The sequence below is a fragment of the Pinus tabuliformis genome, chromosome 8, assembly GCF_031772625.1.
Source record: "Pinus tabuliformis cultivar Carrire ecotype Pingquan chromosome 8, CPIR1, whole genome shotgun sequence".
Taxonomy (NCBI): Eukaryota; Viridiplantae; Streptophyta; class Pinopsida; order Pinales; family Pinaceae; genus Pinus; species Pinus tabuliformis.
This window is the reverse complement of record NC_142294.1, coordinates 909,643,052-909,662,927: the sequence shown is the minus strand read 5'-3', so window position 1 is coordinate 909,662,927 and position 19,876 is coordinate 909,643,052. Positions and strand designations below refer to the sequence as shown.

General features: G+C 36.2%; 1 protein-coding gene across 1 annotated transcript; it reads right to left on the bottom strand.

Moving 5' to 3' along the window:
* Window positions 1–18,734: 18,734 nt before the first annotated feature.
* Window positions 18,735–19,341, bottom strand: LOC149238492 (uncharacterized). Its single transcript, XM_089366995.1, has 2 exons — window positions 19,120–19,341; window positions 18,735–19,005 (listed from the first exon to the last, which is right to left on the bottom strand). The coding sequence occupies exons 1-2, from the start codon at window positions 19,267–19,269 to the stop codon at window positions 18,787–18,789; spliced, it is 369 nt and encodes a 122-aa protein (XP_089223121.1). The 5' UTR covers window positions 19,270–19,341; the 3' UTR covers window positions 18,735–18,786.
* Window positions 19,342–19,876: the final 535 nt, after the last annotated feature.

The window sequence follows — 19,876 nt, the reverse complement described above, 5'->3', positions numbered from 1 at the left end:
CCGGAACACGTCTCTAACCTAGACCTCTAGATGTTTGCGTTTAGTTCCAATGCATTTTTAGATTCATTCGGTTCATTTTATAGTTGATCTTGAGTTTAAGTTTCGATTTCAGGTCCTATCGTATGTTCTCTCACAATTACCTAGATGCAAACTACATGCCAAAGAGAATCATTTTGTTCGATGAATTCTAGCTATGGAAGAGTAAAGAGATTTCAATCAAACAAAACGAACACAATCAATCAAGCAGCCTAATGCAACTAAAAGCGAGGAAAGGAAACTTTTTCTTTTGAAAATGCAAATCAATGAAACATTCTTTTCCTTTTCAATTTTTAAAAGTAAAGCCACTAGTTTGATTTTCTTTCAGTGACACAAAGCATCTAAAATAATTTGGAGGAACTAGAACACCAAGCAAAATGCAATTGCCTAATGAAAGCACACAAAGTTCCCAAAACACTTCAACAAAGATTTCCAAATCAAAAGGAAAACTAAGTTCTGCACGAGCTATGTGATCTAAGCTCGGCAAGTCAAGCAAGGATTGCAAGCAAGGAGAAAGCGAAAAACACTCGGAAACACAACCAAAAGCACTTCAACAATCACTGAACAAGTGCATAAACAAATCTGAAGTTGGCTGGTCAAACAAGCAAACAAGGTCCCTACGGAAGGCTTGACACACACACGACCACTAGATACCCTAGGGCTAGAGTGCAGAATCAACAGAAAAGGGCAAACACCCGAGGGATGAGAGTTACAACCAGTCAATTAGAGACTCAAAACCATTCAGCAATCGAAAAAGTGACGGCGTAAACACAAACCAAGCAGCGAAAGCAAAAGGGAAGGTATTCGCAGAACCAAAAACTAAGCGAAAACGGAACCCTATGGATCCAGACTCCGCAATCAAGCAGTTCAGGGTTCAGAGAGTGAAAAGCAAGTCACAAAACAGGTGGAGAGAAGAAGGGATAGTCAAAGCAAGAGGTTCAGGAGGCTAATTTGGTCAAAAATGAACTTTACAGGACCAGCGCGGGTAGCCTTCAGCAACTCGGCGCTGACAGGAGGAGGCCTGTAGCAACTTTGTGACGTCAGCGCGGAAGAACAAGGATAAAGCGCGCTGTCTCAGAAAAACGAGGTCAGCACGAAAAGAAACCACACAGACGCGATGACACAGATCACAAAGAAGCAGGGTCACGATGCCAGCGCGGAAGGACACGAATAAAGCGCGCTGTCTCTAAAAACGAGGTCAGCGCGACTATTAGACGTAAAGGGGCGATGAAAAGGATACCAAAGGAACAGGGGCGCGATGTCAGCGCGACTGTTCTGAATTAAAACGCGCTGAGGATGAGAAACAAGCAAAGCCAAAGTAAAAACTTCCCAAACCAAAGGCAAGAGCCTTCTAACAATCAAGACACTTCCCAGATGTACCCAGAAAGTTTATAAGCAGAGAGACAATCCCAGAATCTCGGAAAGAGAGACCAATCAAAGTCAAACACAAAAGTGGACTGAAAAGACAAAAAGGCTGCCTCCCCAGTGGAGTCGCCAAATTGTTGGAGAGGTAAATCCCCTCTACGGATAGAGGCGATCCCTACTAGCCCAGCAAGGGTCTAGCAACAATCAAACAATGCTGCTATGCATGTTCCTAATTACAATTAAACAAGAGGTAGAGAGCACCTACTTGGATTCCAGCGCTGTCGTTTGACGAAGGGATGCTGCCTTCGCTCCTTCGCTTCAGCTGGTCACGATCCCTCGCGATCTCCGCGAATAGATACCTGCACACACGAAGAGGAAACAAACGCAAGCGTGAAATCTAGTAAAAGCAACCATACATCGGTCAGAAAAGATGTAATTCACATTTAACCATTGCAAGTACAAATGAGAATGGAACAATAATAGCAGTCATCTATTATTAATCAGAATAGAGAAGAGTACAACCAAATGTTCTGACGTTGGTAACCTTCTCAGGAGGGGCCAGTCAGCATGTATCTCAAACATTCACCTTTGAGGATGATTCTCCCAAGACAAGCAACTCTCTCTCACACACAAGCAAAACAAAACAACCTTCCCTAAGCAATCAATCACTTCCACACCTAGCACACCAAATACCTATAGTAGCAGCAATCTGAGCACTATAAGCTCTATACAATCCAAGCTATGTCTAACTAGCTGCTCATGGTAATGGTGGAAGTATATATAGGAGAAGGAGCCTCCTAAAAGGGTGGAAGGATGAGCTTATCTTCAAGGGAAGTGGTTTCAAAGGGTCGAACAGACATGCCATAGAAGGGAGTCGACATTCACAAAGCTAACAACCAAGCCTGGAGTTATCTGGAAGGCTGGTTGTTTGAACAAATTCGCCCAAACTGGATCAGCGCGGATTATGAGGCAACTGACGCGATGTCGCCGCGTCTACATAACTGGGACAGTCATGTCAGCGCGGAAGAACACTGGAAAGGCGCGCTGGCGACCAGCGAGGAAAATTGATGTCCTTCCGAGCTGGCAGCGCACAGAATACACTATAGAGTGCCAATCATCGCGGGTATTAGACAAATAGACGCGCTGATGAATAAAACTTTAGAAAAATGGGTTTTTGGGCCAGTTCAGAAGGCATGAACTTAGTGATTGGCACAGCAGGGTGACTGACAGGAAGGCAGTGACAAATTACTGTGTAACACTCCTATTTCTTAATATCTAAAAGGGGTGAGGATTAAATATGGAAAAATGGCCTGCTATTTTACAGAACACCACAGAAATAAGAGCATTAAAATATGAAAAGAAAGGGATCTGAGACGAGTAGAGAAAGAGGAGCATAGAAGAGCTAGAGGTAGACTGAGAAGTCAACCAACATTGTTAGAGTGGCTCCTCGTTGATGTTCCATGAATGACGCCAAAGAATAAAACTCGCTCCCACACATAACACCAATTTTTCAGTCCGCCTCTTGTCCTCCTCAGCCCTTATGACGGCATGTCAGCCCTTATATATAAAGGTGCGACGATGTTTACACTGCAAATTGCATATTGATTTTCACATTTGTGTGTTTTTGAAATTTGTCCTTTGTGCTCGTAGAAGCGAGATATTCTATAAGATGTGTACTTCGTGCTCGTAGAAGTGAGGTATCTGCTTAATGCTATTTGTTTTCCAAGTTTGTTTATCAGAATGTTTCAATAGATAAATGTGAATCTAATTTGGTATCTATTTATCAATAGATACATGTGAATCTAATTTGGGATGTATTTATGGGGAGATCAAAAATAGGGTTTATAGATGTATTTTTTTAAAATTTTATTTATATTGGATTTTTTTTGTAATGAGAATTTTTGTATTAAAAAAAAATTCTACTGGAACATGCTGCTAAAGCAATATATAGGAATGAAGGTTACAATTTTTGTATTAAAAATGTTGTTATTAGAACATGTTGTTAAAAATTTTGTCAATAAATGTAAAAGGAAGAGGACAAAAAAACCATACTTTTCTTGACAAAAAGAGAGCAGCGGATTCAAGACTAGATCTACTGAAAATTAAATAAATTGTTTTTTGCGTACATGAATAGATTCTTACAAATTGATTGCACAAGGTAATATAAAAATAAAACATCTCTAGAATTTAAGTGAAACCATCTTTTTACTAGATCTGTAGGAAGATCAAGACACCAGATTTTGGAGATTTCTTGCTTTGATATTTTCTATATTTTATTAATGGTTAATAACATTGATTAATTTTTAGAACATTTGAAAAAAAGAAGATTAAATATTTTTCTTCTTTGCTTCTTACTTCTTTTCTAAAAGACTGTTTTTGTCCTTTCCTTAGGCGAAACCCCTTCCTCAACAGGTGAGTTGATGATCTCTGATTGCACTAGATCTGGAACTGCCTGATCAAAATGGGAAATTGAATTAATCATTCAACCTTGACTTCTGCTTCTGTAGAGTGCAGAATTCCAAATCTATTTCTAGAGGGAGAATGGACCTGTGTGATCGAAATGAGGTATTGAATTAATCATTCAAACTTGACCTCTGCTTCTGTAGAGTGCAAAATTCCAAATTTATTACTGGAGAGAGAATATTGGTGAGACTCAAATCTATTAGAATGAGGCCTTTTGTGTTTCCTTGGAATTTGTTTGAAAGTTCATTGCTATTTATTAATTTGAGAAGATGACGATGAAATAGAAAGAAGTTGAGATATTATAGTATTTGGACAAATTTTTGTAAAACACATACTTATTGCAAAAATTACATTTGAAAGGAACTAACTCATAATCTAGAACCTGAAGATGACTTGGACCCTCCAAGTCAGCTAAATTACCTTTGGGAGTTTTGCAAAATACATTTCAACACAAATTTTGACATGCTAGAAGTTGTATTCCTTGGACTGTAAACTAGTAATATAGCAGGTCAAATTACTTTTGGGAGTTTTGCAAAATACATTTCTAACACAGATTTTGGCACATGAGAAGTTGTATTCCTTTGAATGTAAACTAGTAATATAGCGGGCTAATTTTTCGATAGATTTAAAAATACCAAAAAAAAGGGGAAGATATGAAAGGGGGAAGATATGACAATTTGATCCCAGCAAGCATAGAAAATTTCTATGTTAGGATTAAAATTCAAAGTCAAATAGATGAGAAACATTTTCTTGGAGTCTATGAAGTAAGGCTCAGATCTGAAGATCAGATCTCTGTCCTCACGTTCAATAATAAAAGCATGATATCACAATAAAAGCATGATATCTGTTTCCATAGTACAGAGTACCAAGGAGTTCATGATCTACCTAATTGTTAGAAATCCATTCTAAAATAGAAGTATAATTAGGGCAAAGGCGGATGACCTTACCCATCAACCCTTTTTTCCTTGAGAATTTTAACATTCTCGTTGATGCAGAAGAAAATTCCAAATTAAGAGAAGGAATTGTGCCCGCTCCTTTTACAAAGATACTTAGGTGAATCACTGAACCATGGGGCAGTCAAAGACCACCCAGCAAAGAACTCTTTAAATCAAAAACTCTGATTTGTGGGTGAATTCTTAAAACTCGGTCATCAACCAGTAAGGACACAACAGAAAACACAAATCAACAAAAAAGAAACTCGCAAACATAATAAATCCTCAGTCATGGAAAAGGAGTCCTGGAATGAGCGGAAGGCAGCAGCTGAGCTAGCGAACGGAAATTGCAAATTCCTGCAGCAGCTGAGGGCGACAGCTAGGATTACCCTAGCCGCTCCGTCGGGCTCTTTTTTCATTTTTTGGTATAGGTGCTTCTCAGATCCTCCCCAGGTTAACATGGATGTATTCTAATGGATTTTAATGATGTAGTTGGAACTGTAATTAACTTTTTTATGTGCAATAAGTAAAATGAGAAAAGTAAGCATCTTCATATGGCCACCTTTGTTGAAGCGAGCACAAGTAGAACAATCCTTTAACGAGACTCGTTGATTAACCTACCGGGCTATTCATTTTTCCTATTTAATCACATCAACAAACTTTCTCCATAAACTTGTCGGCTTTAAGAGATTTTTGAGCAGAATTTCGCCCTTTTTTTAATAATTTAAATTTAAAAGAATCACAATTATAGATGAAAATGAAAACAATTGCAGCCTGCTGCTCATAGAATCTTTTTATTGAAAAATTGTTATGCCCAACTTACTCGTACCTATTCCTATAGACTTGGCGTGTGTATTGCCTAAAATACTTGTTTAACCAAAAAGCTACCACAACATAAGTAGCACAAAAGATTACAGAGAATTTGGCCATCGAGGGGCTTCTTCATTCGTGCAACGTAAGAGTCTGCACCGCATGCTTGACTGAGCTCATATTCACATCGAACGAGTCCATTTATTGGCCTCGAACAGGGAAAACTCTATAGATGGCTTGTAGGGGTGCTGAATCTCTGAAGTCGCTCCTTTGCACATGTTGGACCGAAATGAGAAGAGGTATGAAGATTTTCCATAATTCGGTGACGAGAGTATACAGGAAACCCAATTTGTCTCCACCCGTTTATATTTCCTCTTGTGAGCATGCATACAAACTCCAAAAACATGCTCCCATTCATTAGATGCCAACATTTGGATGGCAGATTCAATTGCACATTGATCCCTAACACAACGTTCTGTCGTTGCTTTGTATTTCCAATCTCCCTACCATCTGGTCCATTTGCAGGATGCATTTTCCAATTCGCGTTGAGCCTTATAAACATCACATTCACACAGGACACCACACCCTGCTAGACTGACAATGAACCATGATGGCACCTAAGTCATATCAGCACTGAGATAGTTCTTCTTCAACTTGTGACCCCTAGAGTGCAATCTGAAACTGATGCCCTTTGCTGGCTGAATCAATAATGTAATGACTGGTGAATTCACCAGATTTCTAGCTTGCTTGACATAGATCATCAATTCAAAACCCAAAACTCCTAATATCAGAGGAATCCGACTTGAAGGGCTAGCTAATACAATAAACCCAACACCCAAGAACTGGGCAATAAAACCGCATGCACCAGTCTTCCTCATTATTATACAGTTAATAAATCCTATTGTTAGTAAGTATGAATGTTGAAGTAAAGGTCTCTGCAGTGGCTTTAACTCCCATTTCTCACTTGCGTACTTGAACTAACAGTATAACACTTGTGGCAACAAGACGTACTTGTGTATATAGTAAGGTTATATCATGGGACAGGAGAGAAGGCCGAGTAGCCCTCGTTGCCGTTTCTATGAAATACTTTTCTTAAAATGACCGACGTACTTGTGTATATAGTAAGGTTAGATCATGGGATGGGAGAAAAGGTCGAGCAGCCCTCGCTACCGTTTATATGAAATACTCTTCTTAAAATGACCCCAAAATTAGTCCCCGACTCCGCCCTTGAATTGGGACCCCCATATTGGCCCCGAAACATTTATATCGATGTGGGAAAAGTTGAAGTCGGAATTACAGCAAGGGTCCAAAAGTTTATATCAATGTGGAAAAAGATCAATGTAGAAAAAGTCGAAGTCAGAATTATCAATGTGGAGAAAGTCGAAGTTGGAATTACGGCAAGGGTCCAAAAGTTGAAAAACTCTGTTAAAGTCGAGTGTTGTTCTTGCCCCACCATTGTTTGATTCTGCCAAGTGACATGTTTGTTGATTCCTTAAGTAATCACAACTTATCTTATTTTCAGTGTGTTGTGTTGTCTTAAATGTGTACCATTCAGTATGGTTCCATATGTCACAAAAACGTGTATTTTTACTGTGTTCTCTTGTTTTAAATGTGTACTATTCAGTACGTTTCCATATATCGCAAACACAACTCACAGCAAAAAGGTCTAGATTTGTGTAGATCTTCTAATTTCAGACTAATTTCTGAACTTTAATTAGGAATTTTGCAACGATGTTTATATTATCATGCACCTCCTACACATCAAATCTAAGGTCAGTATTTATATTATCAAGAACCAAGAATGGTGAAGATTATGGTAGTCTATTTTGAGGTTTCCGCTACAGTCCAATTTACCCATTGTAATCTCATTATGATAGCAATTAGCCAGAAGTTTAGTCCTGAAACCCAATACAACAAAGCTTAAGTTTGTCCAATAATGATTGTACATACTGGGATAAGAACACTACTGCCTACTAGCCTTGTTGGTTTCTTAAAACTAAATAAATACTCGAATACAATTGAATCTTATTTGGAAACTGATTGATTCTTTGGTAGGAATTTGGAAGTCTGTCTTTATGCTGGTGACGCACCAGGGATGAGCTGGTTGGAAATCTGAATATGTTTGCTTGTTGGCACCTGAAGGCAAGGTTTGGAGTTCTTTTCGCTTTGGTGATAGTAGTTAATATTGCTTGCACATATTCCCCTCAGTGATATCAGAATTACTACTATTTACATCTTTTTTTATTGCTATCACCTAAAGGCAAGGTTGGAGTTCTTTTCCCCTCAGTGATGGCAGTTTTAATATTGTTTTACATGCCTTCCCTATTAGTGATGGTAGATTTATTCATCCTTCGGCTAGGGATTGAAGATCTATCCTGCTCCATAGTATTCACTTTGAACGGGGAGATACATGAACCTTGTACCTCATAAACTTGACCAAATAATGACTTTGTGGTGATCAAATTCTGGTAAGCCTCTAACATAGGGTGGAGTCTGGACTCTGGAAGACATATGTATGCATGCTTTATACATTTACCATTACTTCCAGTGCTTCTATGGCTTCTTTGCTTAATAAATGTCATTTTGACCATCCTTAGGGAGAACTTAGCACTTAATTTTAATAAAAAGTGTAATTTATAATTTGGATTTTTGGGTTTATATAGAGGATGTATCCTAAAAATACTAAAATGGTAACACTTTCTAAATTCTTCAAACACTTTCCAAACACTTCAACTTTTGGCTCTAATGGACTTGAGTATACAATTCGCACAATGTTGCATGTTGTCAGCTAAGTTTGCAGGTTGATACATGTTTGGTGATCTAGTTGCATGTTTTTTTGAAGTTTTACATCTTTTTATCCTTTTTTTTTCAAAAGAAAATACTTCACGGAAAACCTTCTAAGTTCTAGGTACTTTCTTATGATCTGTGAATGGAAAATGAGGTAAACGTTGATCCTGATTCTGGAGTGATTCTGGAGCGTAATATAAAGAGGATCAAGAAAGTCAAACTTGTAACCTCTCAAATTTGGGAAAAGATCTCATGTCTGGTTCATCTTGAACTAACCCCTGAGGCTCTACATTCTTCTACTCGTACAACAAGCATTCACAAATTTAGCTTTTCAGGTTTTTCAATTTTCATATCTTCATTTTTTGGTTTATCAATTTATGTTAAACTGCTCTCATTGTGTTTCATCATTTTTTTTTCTATTTGTCAGTGTGGCATGAAACTGGTAAACCTTTCCACTTGACTAAATAGAGTTTATAAATTGATGGACATGTAATTGGTCATTCAACGTGGCCTTGGTTCATCATTTAACCTTGTGTTAGATATATAAATGTTTGAAACATTGAAATTTTAAGTGATGTATATCGATGATTGCCTTGTCATTAGAATTTGACATGGTTCAATTTTATTTTGATTTTAAGTTTTAATTTATCTCTTTTGTTTTTGACTTTACTTTGTTGCAGAAACCTTTAGGAAATCACTCCTCTTAGATGTACCATCACTTACTTTAATGGGAATACCTTTTTATTTTTATGAAAGGCTACCTATTTATTGTGCTTGAACTATTTGACACCTTTGCTGACCTATTCATATTGGTAATTCCACTAAGTTCACAACTCTGGACGATAAGGAGGGGTGGTTTTCTTGTACTTTGTTGACACCAGTTAAATTTCATTTTGTCTATATGCTCTCCAGAATTTATCTGCAACATGTTTTCAGAACTTTATATACCATGTTTTTTGTACCATCGATTTGCAAATGGGAAAAAATGTACCAATCACTTTGAAAATAAATATACTTATCACTTGTAATTGTTTTGTGCACTCCATGCAAATGCACACTATCCTTGATCGAAGAAAATGAGTCATTACCTGTATGTTTTGAGATTGCTCCGATATAAAATTATCGAAGATTTCCAACAAACATTGTCTCCTATTTAAATGGGTGGTTGAAATTATTTTATGCAACACTCCCCTTTAATTACAAAAAACAAAAATTTAAACTAAGATATTTTCTGGTCCGAGTCTAAGCTATGCTTACAATTTTTTTTTTTTTTGACATCAGTTGGATTTCCTTTTCTTTTCTTCATTGCTTTAGCCTTGTCTTTTTGTTGGAAGCTTCAGATTTCAGTGTCTTTATTGGCTAGTGCAACTGTTCCATTATTCCAAGTTGTCCATGCATGTCCTCTATTTCTTCAAAAATTGGCTTGTATGTAAACGACTACCACATGTCACCTTCCATAGCTTGCTCTTCATCAATTTGTTCCAAAATAAATCATAAAAATATTTTGTCTCTCAAAGACTCTATTGCATGGAAATTTCATTAACATTTTTATTTTCTATAGCATCCATGTTGCCTTCAACATTCATTGTTGCAACTTCTATGAAAACATCATTAACACATGGTGTTTCAAGCCATGTTTCAAGAAGTTTTAGTGTGAGAGATTCTCAATGAATACATCAACCTCTTTTTCAATGAAGATAAGTTATTGTAGCATATGCCACTAATCTATGCCAATGACATGTCCGTGTTTATTTCAAAATGATTTAATGTATCTAACATCATCTACAATATAATCTGAAAGATAACCCATCGATCATAACAAACCATAGCAGCTAGATTCTTTTAATGTCTTAAAAAAAACCAATGGATGCCAATTTGCGAGAGAAAAATGGTATTGCCATAGTAATATAAATCATAGCAGAGATCTTCATTCATATATATATATATATATATATATATATATATATAGATATATATATATATATATATAATGAGTATGTACTATAGAGATTTATTTATCTCAATGATAACTTGAGATTATTCCAGTTATGACAAAAGAGTAAAATATTTAAAATAGAGCATGGACTATAGAAAGTAATATAAATCATAGCAGAGATCTTCATTCATATATATATATAACGAGTATGTACTATAGAGATTTATTTATCTTAATGATAACTTGAGATTCTTCGAGTTATGACAAAAGAGTAAACTATTTAAAATAGAACATGGACTATAGAAATTTATGTGAATGATAACTTGAGATTCTTATTCCACATTGCATATGATTTCAGTGTATGTAAATGAAAAATTAATAGATCAATTTAATCTTAATTTTGACGGATTTGATTACCTATTCTTCCCCACTCTATGCTATTCTTCCCCACTCTATGCCTTACGTCCCCACTCTATGCCTTAAGGCAATTCCTTTGCAACATAAGGTGCAAATGCTAGTATAAATTTCCTGGAAAAACGTTTCGCAATAACAATGGGGGTTGAGGATCAATGGATGACTAAATTGGAATGATTGAATCCTTGGAAAACCTAGAGAACCTGTGGACTCTGAAGCAAATGAGACCAATATTACTTATAACAGTGTATGTAATATAAATTTCCTGGAAAAACGTTTCGCAATAACAATTCACTGTACTCGAAATATAGAATTGTAAGAACCATTATGCTCTCGAGATTCTCCTGATTGTTATCATGATATGCTCGAAGTATAGAATTGTTCGAAATGGCCAACTTTGTATTTGGAAATTTGTCATGAAATATTTTAGTTAAGGAGATCCATTTCAGTTGAAAGCCGCGAAGATTGAGGTATTATCATTAATGACTATTATTATGGAGCTTGAAGTTACCTTCACAACAATCCTAACCTAGTCCCTTGTGATATGAGCATGGATAGTTCTCTTGATCAACACAGATTCTATGGTTCTTATAGTACCAACATGTTACAGAATTCTATCCCCAGGCCCTCTATCGATAGTCAAAGCAATATTCATTATCAACATAATTAAAACAACGAGGGGTACCCAGGAGTGCAAATTATCTGTTAAACATTGGTTCCATGCGTTGCGACAGCTTGCATATCGGAAGACAAGATCCATCCATTGGCTGCAAAATCCAAATGCATATCATTCTACTTTTAATTTATATTGGTTTGATTTTCCTGGCAAGGGGATTAGTTTAACCAGAGCATGGTTATTGGCATGAACACCCAATTGCTCAGTATGCCATGGAAAACATTTAACCCTTCTTTTCTCTTGAACTTATTTCGTTAAAAGTCCGACAAAAGATAAATGAATTGAAGATCAGTGTGTTAATATTTTCTCAAGTTATCATTCACACATTGATTCTAATGGATTTACAGGTTTGAACAACATATTTTACATTCACACATTGATTCTAATGGATTTACAGGTTTGAACAACATATTTTACACCAGGGCGAACTGGGTCCCTGATACTAACAATAGGTATACAAGTATAGCCATTTTCTGGGATTTGATCACTGGGAGAAAAATTATTTTCCAGGTCAACATAAACATGACACAGTGGTTTGGAGAGCTTCACTGATGCCTATTTGTTAGAATCTAGAACATTTTTATAAGAAAGCTTTAATGGATATTGGTATTCCAAATATGAATATGAAGTGAAAAGAATTCTCTCTTTGCATTCTACTCATTCATTTCACACTTTTTGAGACTTTGAATATTAAAATAAAATAAATGCTTCACCAAATATTAATTTCAGCCAAATGTAATGATTAAATCAACAAACACAGCAACCCTTTGCAACATACATTAGCAATACATCAAAAACTATAACATCACAACATCAAAAACATAACAATATTCTTCATGTTTTTGCCTTTGTCTTGCATTAAAACAATATTTGTAACACAACAATATTTGATAACAAACCAACTTAATATATGCAACTACATTTCCGTAATAAGTGCATCAAAACAAGCATAGCTCAATGCATCTCTTCACACAATTGTGCATACACCAACTGTGCCATGATACTCTGCTGCTCATTTGTTCTACTATCAATAGTTCTAGCATATCTAGCATACCTTGCACCTAAACACAACAGGTATACCAAGCATACCAAGATGCTTTGCAACCATAACAACCAAGCCATTAACTCAACCATATATAGCATACCTCCTTACTCCTTTACCATAACAATATATGCAACACCATCAACGTGCAATAACAATATGAAAGCAAGTTGTTTACTTCCAAGGCATAACAATACTTGTTCATTTATGCATACATTATCTATGAGTTCAACTCGACATGCCTTGCCATCAAGCATAAGAGTGATCAACAATATAGTAACAAATAATTCAATAACAACATAAGCATAACTCAATGTGATGACAAATAGTTCAATAACAACATAAGAATAACTCAATGCATCACATTGCCTTGTGTTGCCCTCTTCAAGTAATCTTCGTTACATAATATTTGGAGCAACACCTCATAAAATAAGCATACATCAACAAACATACTCAAGCCAACATAATAGACATGCAAACATTCCCTGTTGCTCCTGCTATTCATTTGTCATTAGTCATTAATAACGACAATACAATTAATCTCATTAATAACGACAATACAACTAATCTCCCCCATTCCTTGTTGCTCCTGCTATTCATTTGTCATTAATCATTAATAACGACAATACAACTAATCTCCCCCTTTGACATTCATGACAATATTGTGATCCTTTTTTTTCTGAGAAATATCTTCTTTGCCTTTGTTTACCTCCCCTTTAACATCAATAACATCACTAACTCCCCTTTAACATCAATAAAATCAATAATAAGAGGCTACTCCCCTTTAACATCAATAAAATTGATAATAAGAGGTTTGGAAACATAATAAAATTCTGTGTAAAACTTCCAAAACTTTCTAAAAAAACCTCCCACTGTAAATAATTCATACCCATTAATATCTTTGTACATAGGATCCAATTTCTAGCAAAAAAAAAAAAAAAATGACTAATAAGAGGTTTGGAAACATAATAAAATTCTGTGTAAAACTTTCTAAAGCTTTCTAAAAAACTCCCACTGTAAATAATTCATACCCATTAATATCTTTGTACATAGGATCCAATTTCTAGCCATGTTGCTAAAACTTTCTAAAAAAACTCCCACTGTAAATAATTCATACCCATTAATATCTTTGTACATAAGATCAGGGATGGAATTTGATGGGCATTTCGCCCGTCATAAGGCTTTTTGAACGTATTTGACGGCTGGAATTTTTCAGTGCCCGTTTTGAGTGACGTGCCCAGAGGAGTAAAAAACGTATTTTTGACGTTTGGAACTTTTTCCAAAACGTTCTTACGCCTTTTTATTTTTCATATAATAGAGTAATTTTTGGGCAAGTATTTTTCACTGAAAATATGCTAAATTCTATTCAGCGTCAGTAACCAATAAGCATATTAAATTACGGATTGCATTATCTAGATACAGAGTAGGAACGATAACTTTCCAGATGGTATATAGAAAGCCCAAAAAACTACCCAGAGTTTCTTTTTGTTTTTATTTGTTTTTTCCTTTTACAAAATTTGGGCTTTAAAATATTTGGGTATTTTTTCTGGTTTGAATGGGATTGATGTCATGAAAGATGGGTGCAGATTCATTGCTGCCAAGGGCCCCCTCAACTGCCCTTGTCCTTTCCCTTGCGTAGAGCAGAAAATAATAATTTAAATCAAACGCTGGGAAATTATGTCATCGCAGTGCAAACATTTCGTCAAGTAATTTGCTTGCAAATTTGAGCGCTTGCCGATGATTTTATGGCGGTTTCTTGCGTTTTTCCGAGTATGCTTGTTTGAAGGATTTTAATGCATTTGACCAGCCAGCCAGCCAGGCGCCCGCATGGTCCTCGGGAATACACACCCGTCTTGAGAGGACGGACAAAGGAATTCATCCGGTGGGGGAGCGCGGGGGATTCTTGGAATCGCGAAAGGCATTTTCACAGGATATGACAGTTGATTCGATTGCTTGGTTGGTTTGACTCTTCTGGGTCGAAGGAAGGAACTCAGAGAAGCACATTTCTATTGGATTTGGATTCTTGGGTTCTATTCGAGCGATGGATTGGGGTAGTGAATGCCTTCTACTGCTGTGGGGGTAATTGATGATAATTTATGTCTATTTCTGGTGTTTGTGGTAGATTTCCATGGAGGTCATATTGGAGCGGGGGTTAACAGTAAGGCAGTGTTGGGACTGGCTGTGGCTTGCGTTGCAGTGTCGTGCAAGGTTTCCTTTTTGCTGGCGGCGAGGCCGGTGAGGAGTCGAGGCAAGTGGAACCGTGTGTTGGGCATTCTGCGAGATTTCGAGGAGGGATGTTGTACTCCTTTGTATCGTTTGAGGCAGTCCATCACTGTGGAGATGCATGCCGGATTGGCCTATGACAGGAAGTAAGTTCAAGATGTTGCTCACCTTCCTCGTCAACCTGCCCACCGGGTATTTTGTATCAAACTTTATATTAGATAATGTGAGAAATTATCTATGAATTTATATGCAAGTTAGTTTTATTAGAAATCTGGTTGATTTTAAATGATAATTTAAAGACTAGGCATCTAAATATTCATGTTGCATAATATAAATGGTTGGTTTTAAATGATAATCTAGATATATGCAATGGATAACCATTTTGTATTTTACTTAGGACTAATTATATACAACATAGTCTAATTAGCGGGAGGAATTTCCTGGAAAGTTATGGAAATTCCGGTTATATTTAGAAAAATCCGGCAAGGATTTTTGTAAATCCAAGTTATAGTTGTTAAACTTCAAAATTTTAGGTGTCCTAGATGTTTTTGATGGTGCTGAATCCATTTCCACCATCAAAAACAAGATTCAGACACTGCCTCTACAAGATCTTTTGAAATTTTTTTGCCCAGATTCTGGCCACTTTTGGCTGTCCGAGCAATTCCTCCAACAACTCTTATATATACTAAGCAAATTTCAAATTCTTAACATTTTTTTTGTTGAAACTTCCACAATTGAGTTACAAATTGTTGGTTTTAAATGATAATTTAGATATATGCAATGGATAACCATCTTGTATTTTAGTTAGGACTAATTATATACTTTCAATCAACAAATTTCAAATGTTTAACACTTTTTTGTTGAAACCTCCACACTTTAGTTTTTTCATATTTTGGTTTTTTGAAGGGATAAATATATGAAATTATTGAAGGGTAATTTTTTAATCAAACATTTATTGGTAAAACGTTAATTTATTATGAGAACGTCACTCTTGAAGGGCAAAATTTTCAACATAACGTTTATTGATGGGAAGCCTAAATATCCAAAACGTCAAAAAAAAAATCCAAAACGTTAAAAAAAAATTGTATGACGGGTAAAGAGAAATCCAAATTCCAACCCTATCTAATTTCTAGCCATGTTGCTATAGAACATAAACATACGAACCTCTCGTTTGGAAATATAGTAGAGACAATCGGAAAAGCTCAAAATAGGCTCCATTAGGCTCCATTGTGTATTATGGAAGACCATGTAGAACATCTATGATAAGTAGTAGTGGGGGCTGAGGATCAATGGATGACTAAATTGGAATGATTGAATCCTCGGCAAACCTAGAGAACCTGTGGGCTCTAAAGCAAATGATACCAATATTACTTATAACAGTGTATGTAATATAAATTTCCTGGAAAAACGTTTCTGATACCAATATTACTTATAACAGTGTATGTAATATAAATTTCCTGGAAAAACGTTTCGCAATAACAATGGGGGCTGAGGATCAATGGATGACTAAATTGGAATGATTGAATCCTTGGAAAACCTAGAGAACCTGTGGACTCTGAAGCAAATGAGACCAATATTACTTATAACAGTGTATGTAATATAAATTTCCTGGAAAAACGTTTCGCAATAACAATTCACTGTACTCGAAATATAGAATTGTAAGAACCATTATGCTCTCGAGGATTCTCCTGATTGTTATCATGATATGCTCGAAGTATAGAATTGTTGGAAATGGCCAACTTTGTATTTGGAAATTTGTCATGAAATATTTTAGTTAAGGAGATCCATTTCAGTTGAAAGCCGGGAAGATTGAGGTATTATCATTAATGACTATTATTATGGAGCTTGAATTTACCTTCACAACAATCCTAACCTAGTCCCTTGTGATATGAGCATGGATAGTTCTCTTGATCAACACAGATTCTATGGTTCTTATAGTACCGACATGTTACAGAATTCTATCCCCAGGCCCTCTATCGATAGTCAAAGCAATATTCATTATCAACATATATGGTTCTTATAGTACCGACATGTTACAGAATTCTATCCCCAGGCCCTCTATCGATAGTCAAAGCAATATTCATTATCAACATAATTAAAACCACGAGGGGTACCCAGGAGTGCAATTTATCTGTTAAACATTGGTTCCATCCGTTGCGACAGCTTGCATATCGGAAGACAAGATCCATCCATTGGCTGCAAAATCCAAATGCATATCATTCTACTTTTAATTTATATTGGTTTGATTTTCCTGGTAAGGGGATTAGTTTAACCAGAGCATGGTTATTGGCATGAACACCCAATTGCTCAGTATGCCATGGAAAACATTTAACCCTTCTTTTCTCTTGAACTTATTTCGTTAAAAATCCGACAAAAGATAAATGAATTGAAGATCAGTGTGTTAATATTTTCTCAAGTTATCATTCACACATTGATTCTAATGGATTTACAGGTTTGAACAACATATTTTACATTCACACATTGATTCTAATGGATTTACAGGTTTGAAGTTGAACAACATATTTTACACCAGGGCTGGGTCCCTGATACTAACAATAGGCATACAGGTATAGCCATTTTCTGGGATTTGATCACTGGGAGAAAAATTATTTTCCAGGTCAACATAAACATGACACAGTGGTTTGGAGAGCTTCACTGATGCCTATTTGTTAGAATCTAAAACCTTGTCCCATGTTTGCAAGATAATTTTTAAATCTCCTTTATAATGACAAAGGCACTTTCCACCAGGAAGCTCCAAGACTACAACTATTTTTTTTTAGAGAGATTTGAAATGATCAACTTTGACAATTGTTGCTTCTTTACACTCTAACAAAATTTCCACCGAATAACAAGCCAAATTCCAAACAACAACATGAAAACATAAATCTCGGTCGATCAAGGTGCAATGCCAACTACATTGATTCACCATATGTCGATGCTCATTAGCCAACTGATTCATCCATTGACTATTTGCCAGACAAAATTTAAGTTGTGTAACCCACGATAACAATTATCAGCACTTATTTATGCTCTAAAAAGATTCCACCTACATTATCGTAAGCAGATCCCTAGCTTAGCTCTTCTAAAACACTACGATCAACCTTCACATTTTCGTGATAAAAGTTGGAATTTCCAGTGAAACTCTGTCGTCGAGAAAATCCCTTACATAATAATTCTGAAGGTTATTTATTAAATTGATTACAACATTTTTGTAATTCTTATATTTTTTTTATCAAAGTGATCGTATATTTTTGTAATGTTGTCAATGAAGATTTAAAATTGCGGTGGACAAAAATATTTTCGAACAATCTAAAAACGGGTCATCGCCTACAAACAAACAATATTAACATGGGTGATATCTGATTAGGATTCCAAGTCCAATCAAATGAGATCAAGGCCACTTGCTATCCTAATCTGAGCTGGGTTATCGATAACTAACCAAAAACGGTTTATGCAATACATGTAAAGCCATGAAAATCGTATTAAACTCATAAAAAAAAAACAATGGCAAGACTACCGTTTTCCCAATCACCGTTCAGTATATTGTACATTTATAGCAAATGAGCGTACCCCATTTAACGAGATATTCAACAATAATAACTGTCATGTTATTACCAAAACTGATGATTCTAAAGTAAATATCTAGCCCATAGAAACATCAATGATAAATAGTGTTAAGACCAAAATTGAAGATTCTGAAGTAAATATTTAGCCCATAGAAACATCAATGATAAATAGGGTTAAGAGATATTTAACAATAATAAATAATGTAACATAGATTAAACACTTATTTGGATTAGGAAAGACGCAATCACAAACAAAACGGAAGATACGTTGCTAGAATCGCTATGTCTTTATATGTATAAAAGTGGAGCTTCATCGACTATTCACAAGATGGCTGCTGTAAATGTCAAGCCATCCAAAATTCTGTCAATGCATAACTATTCGCAAAATGGCAGCCATAAAAGCCGTGCAAAATTCTGGCGTTGCGTTATCATCAGGGTGATGCATTCAAAATTGCGTGAGGTATAGAGCCGAATACCACACATATACGAGATTATATATATACATTACATATATAGTCGTAAATAGATTGCGGCTATCATGTTTGTGGCTGAGGAGTCTTGGCAACCTCAGAGAGTTCAGACTTGGTTTTATATTTGGACTCGTCTATCTCGATTCCTTTTTCCTTGGCTGCCTCCTCACCAGACATTCCCATCCTGGACAGCCCGCCTTTTCTACCCATCTCTTGATATCCTTCCTTCCCTATCTGAGCAGCTCTTGTGCTCCCTCCCTTCTTTGCTCCCTCTATCAGCCGCTCCTGCTCAATAAATCATACATTCAATGACGTACAATTTCAAAACACACAGAATACAGGAAGTAATTGAAGGATCCAGAACAAGAATAAGAAAAGAATAAGGCTAATTAGTTACACCTGGGATTCCTTGGGCATGAGCCCTTTCTCCTTGACTTCTTCGTCTGTTGGCTCACGGGTACCTTCCTTGCTGCTGAGCCCTCCTTTCATGGCTCCACGTTTGAGCCTCATTTGAGCTTCTTCTGACATGGGAGCGTCATCCGAACTCATTTTTCCTACCTGATAATTAACTACCTATTTCTCTGGGATCACCCTTTTCACTGATCGATATATCTATTCAATTCCGAACAGTCTGCAACATAATGTGCTCCATTGACACAATGATGTATATATATAGGTTCCTATGGTTGTCTGAGGTATGTTCTATTAGATAAGCTTTAGTATTCGAACGACATGCAGCATGACACGTATTATATAACGCGTCCATTTCATAGATGGGTACTTGTTTATCCACCACGTTTCGCTCTGCAAGAAATATTCATGTTCGAAGCGTACAATCCCCTCTTCTGCATTTTCTTCCATAGGGGATAGTTTGACTCCACTAGCCTTAGACCTGGACCTCTAACGTTTTTTCAAAGAAAGTAAATTCATGAAATGACTTTCGTAAGAAGGGGAGAATCATTAAACTTTCCATTTTCCAATTGTTTCTCCTTTTGTAAGTTCAATCTTTCTTTGAGAGCTTCAAAGATCATATTCTTATTATTGACATAGGATGCATCTTTTTGAGTTCCTTCATCTCTATCTATGCATAAATGAAGATAGGACTCCCGATAGCTTCCCTAAATTTGAAGTCAAATAATTTTTAAGGTTCCTTGAA

What these genes read in the sequence shown, in the direction of transcription:
- LOC149238492 (XM_089366995.1), bottom strand. Translation starts at nt 19,269, where the DNA reads ATGAGTTCGGATGACGCTCCCATGTCAGAAGAAGCTCAAATGAGGCTC. An exon ending in TCATGCCCAAGGAATCCCAG is followed by an intron (nt 19,006 to 19,119) that starts GTGTAACTAATT and finishes TTTATTGAGCAG; the next exon opens with GAGCGGCTGATAGAGGGAGC.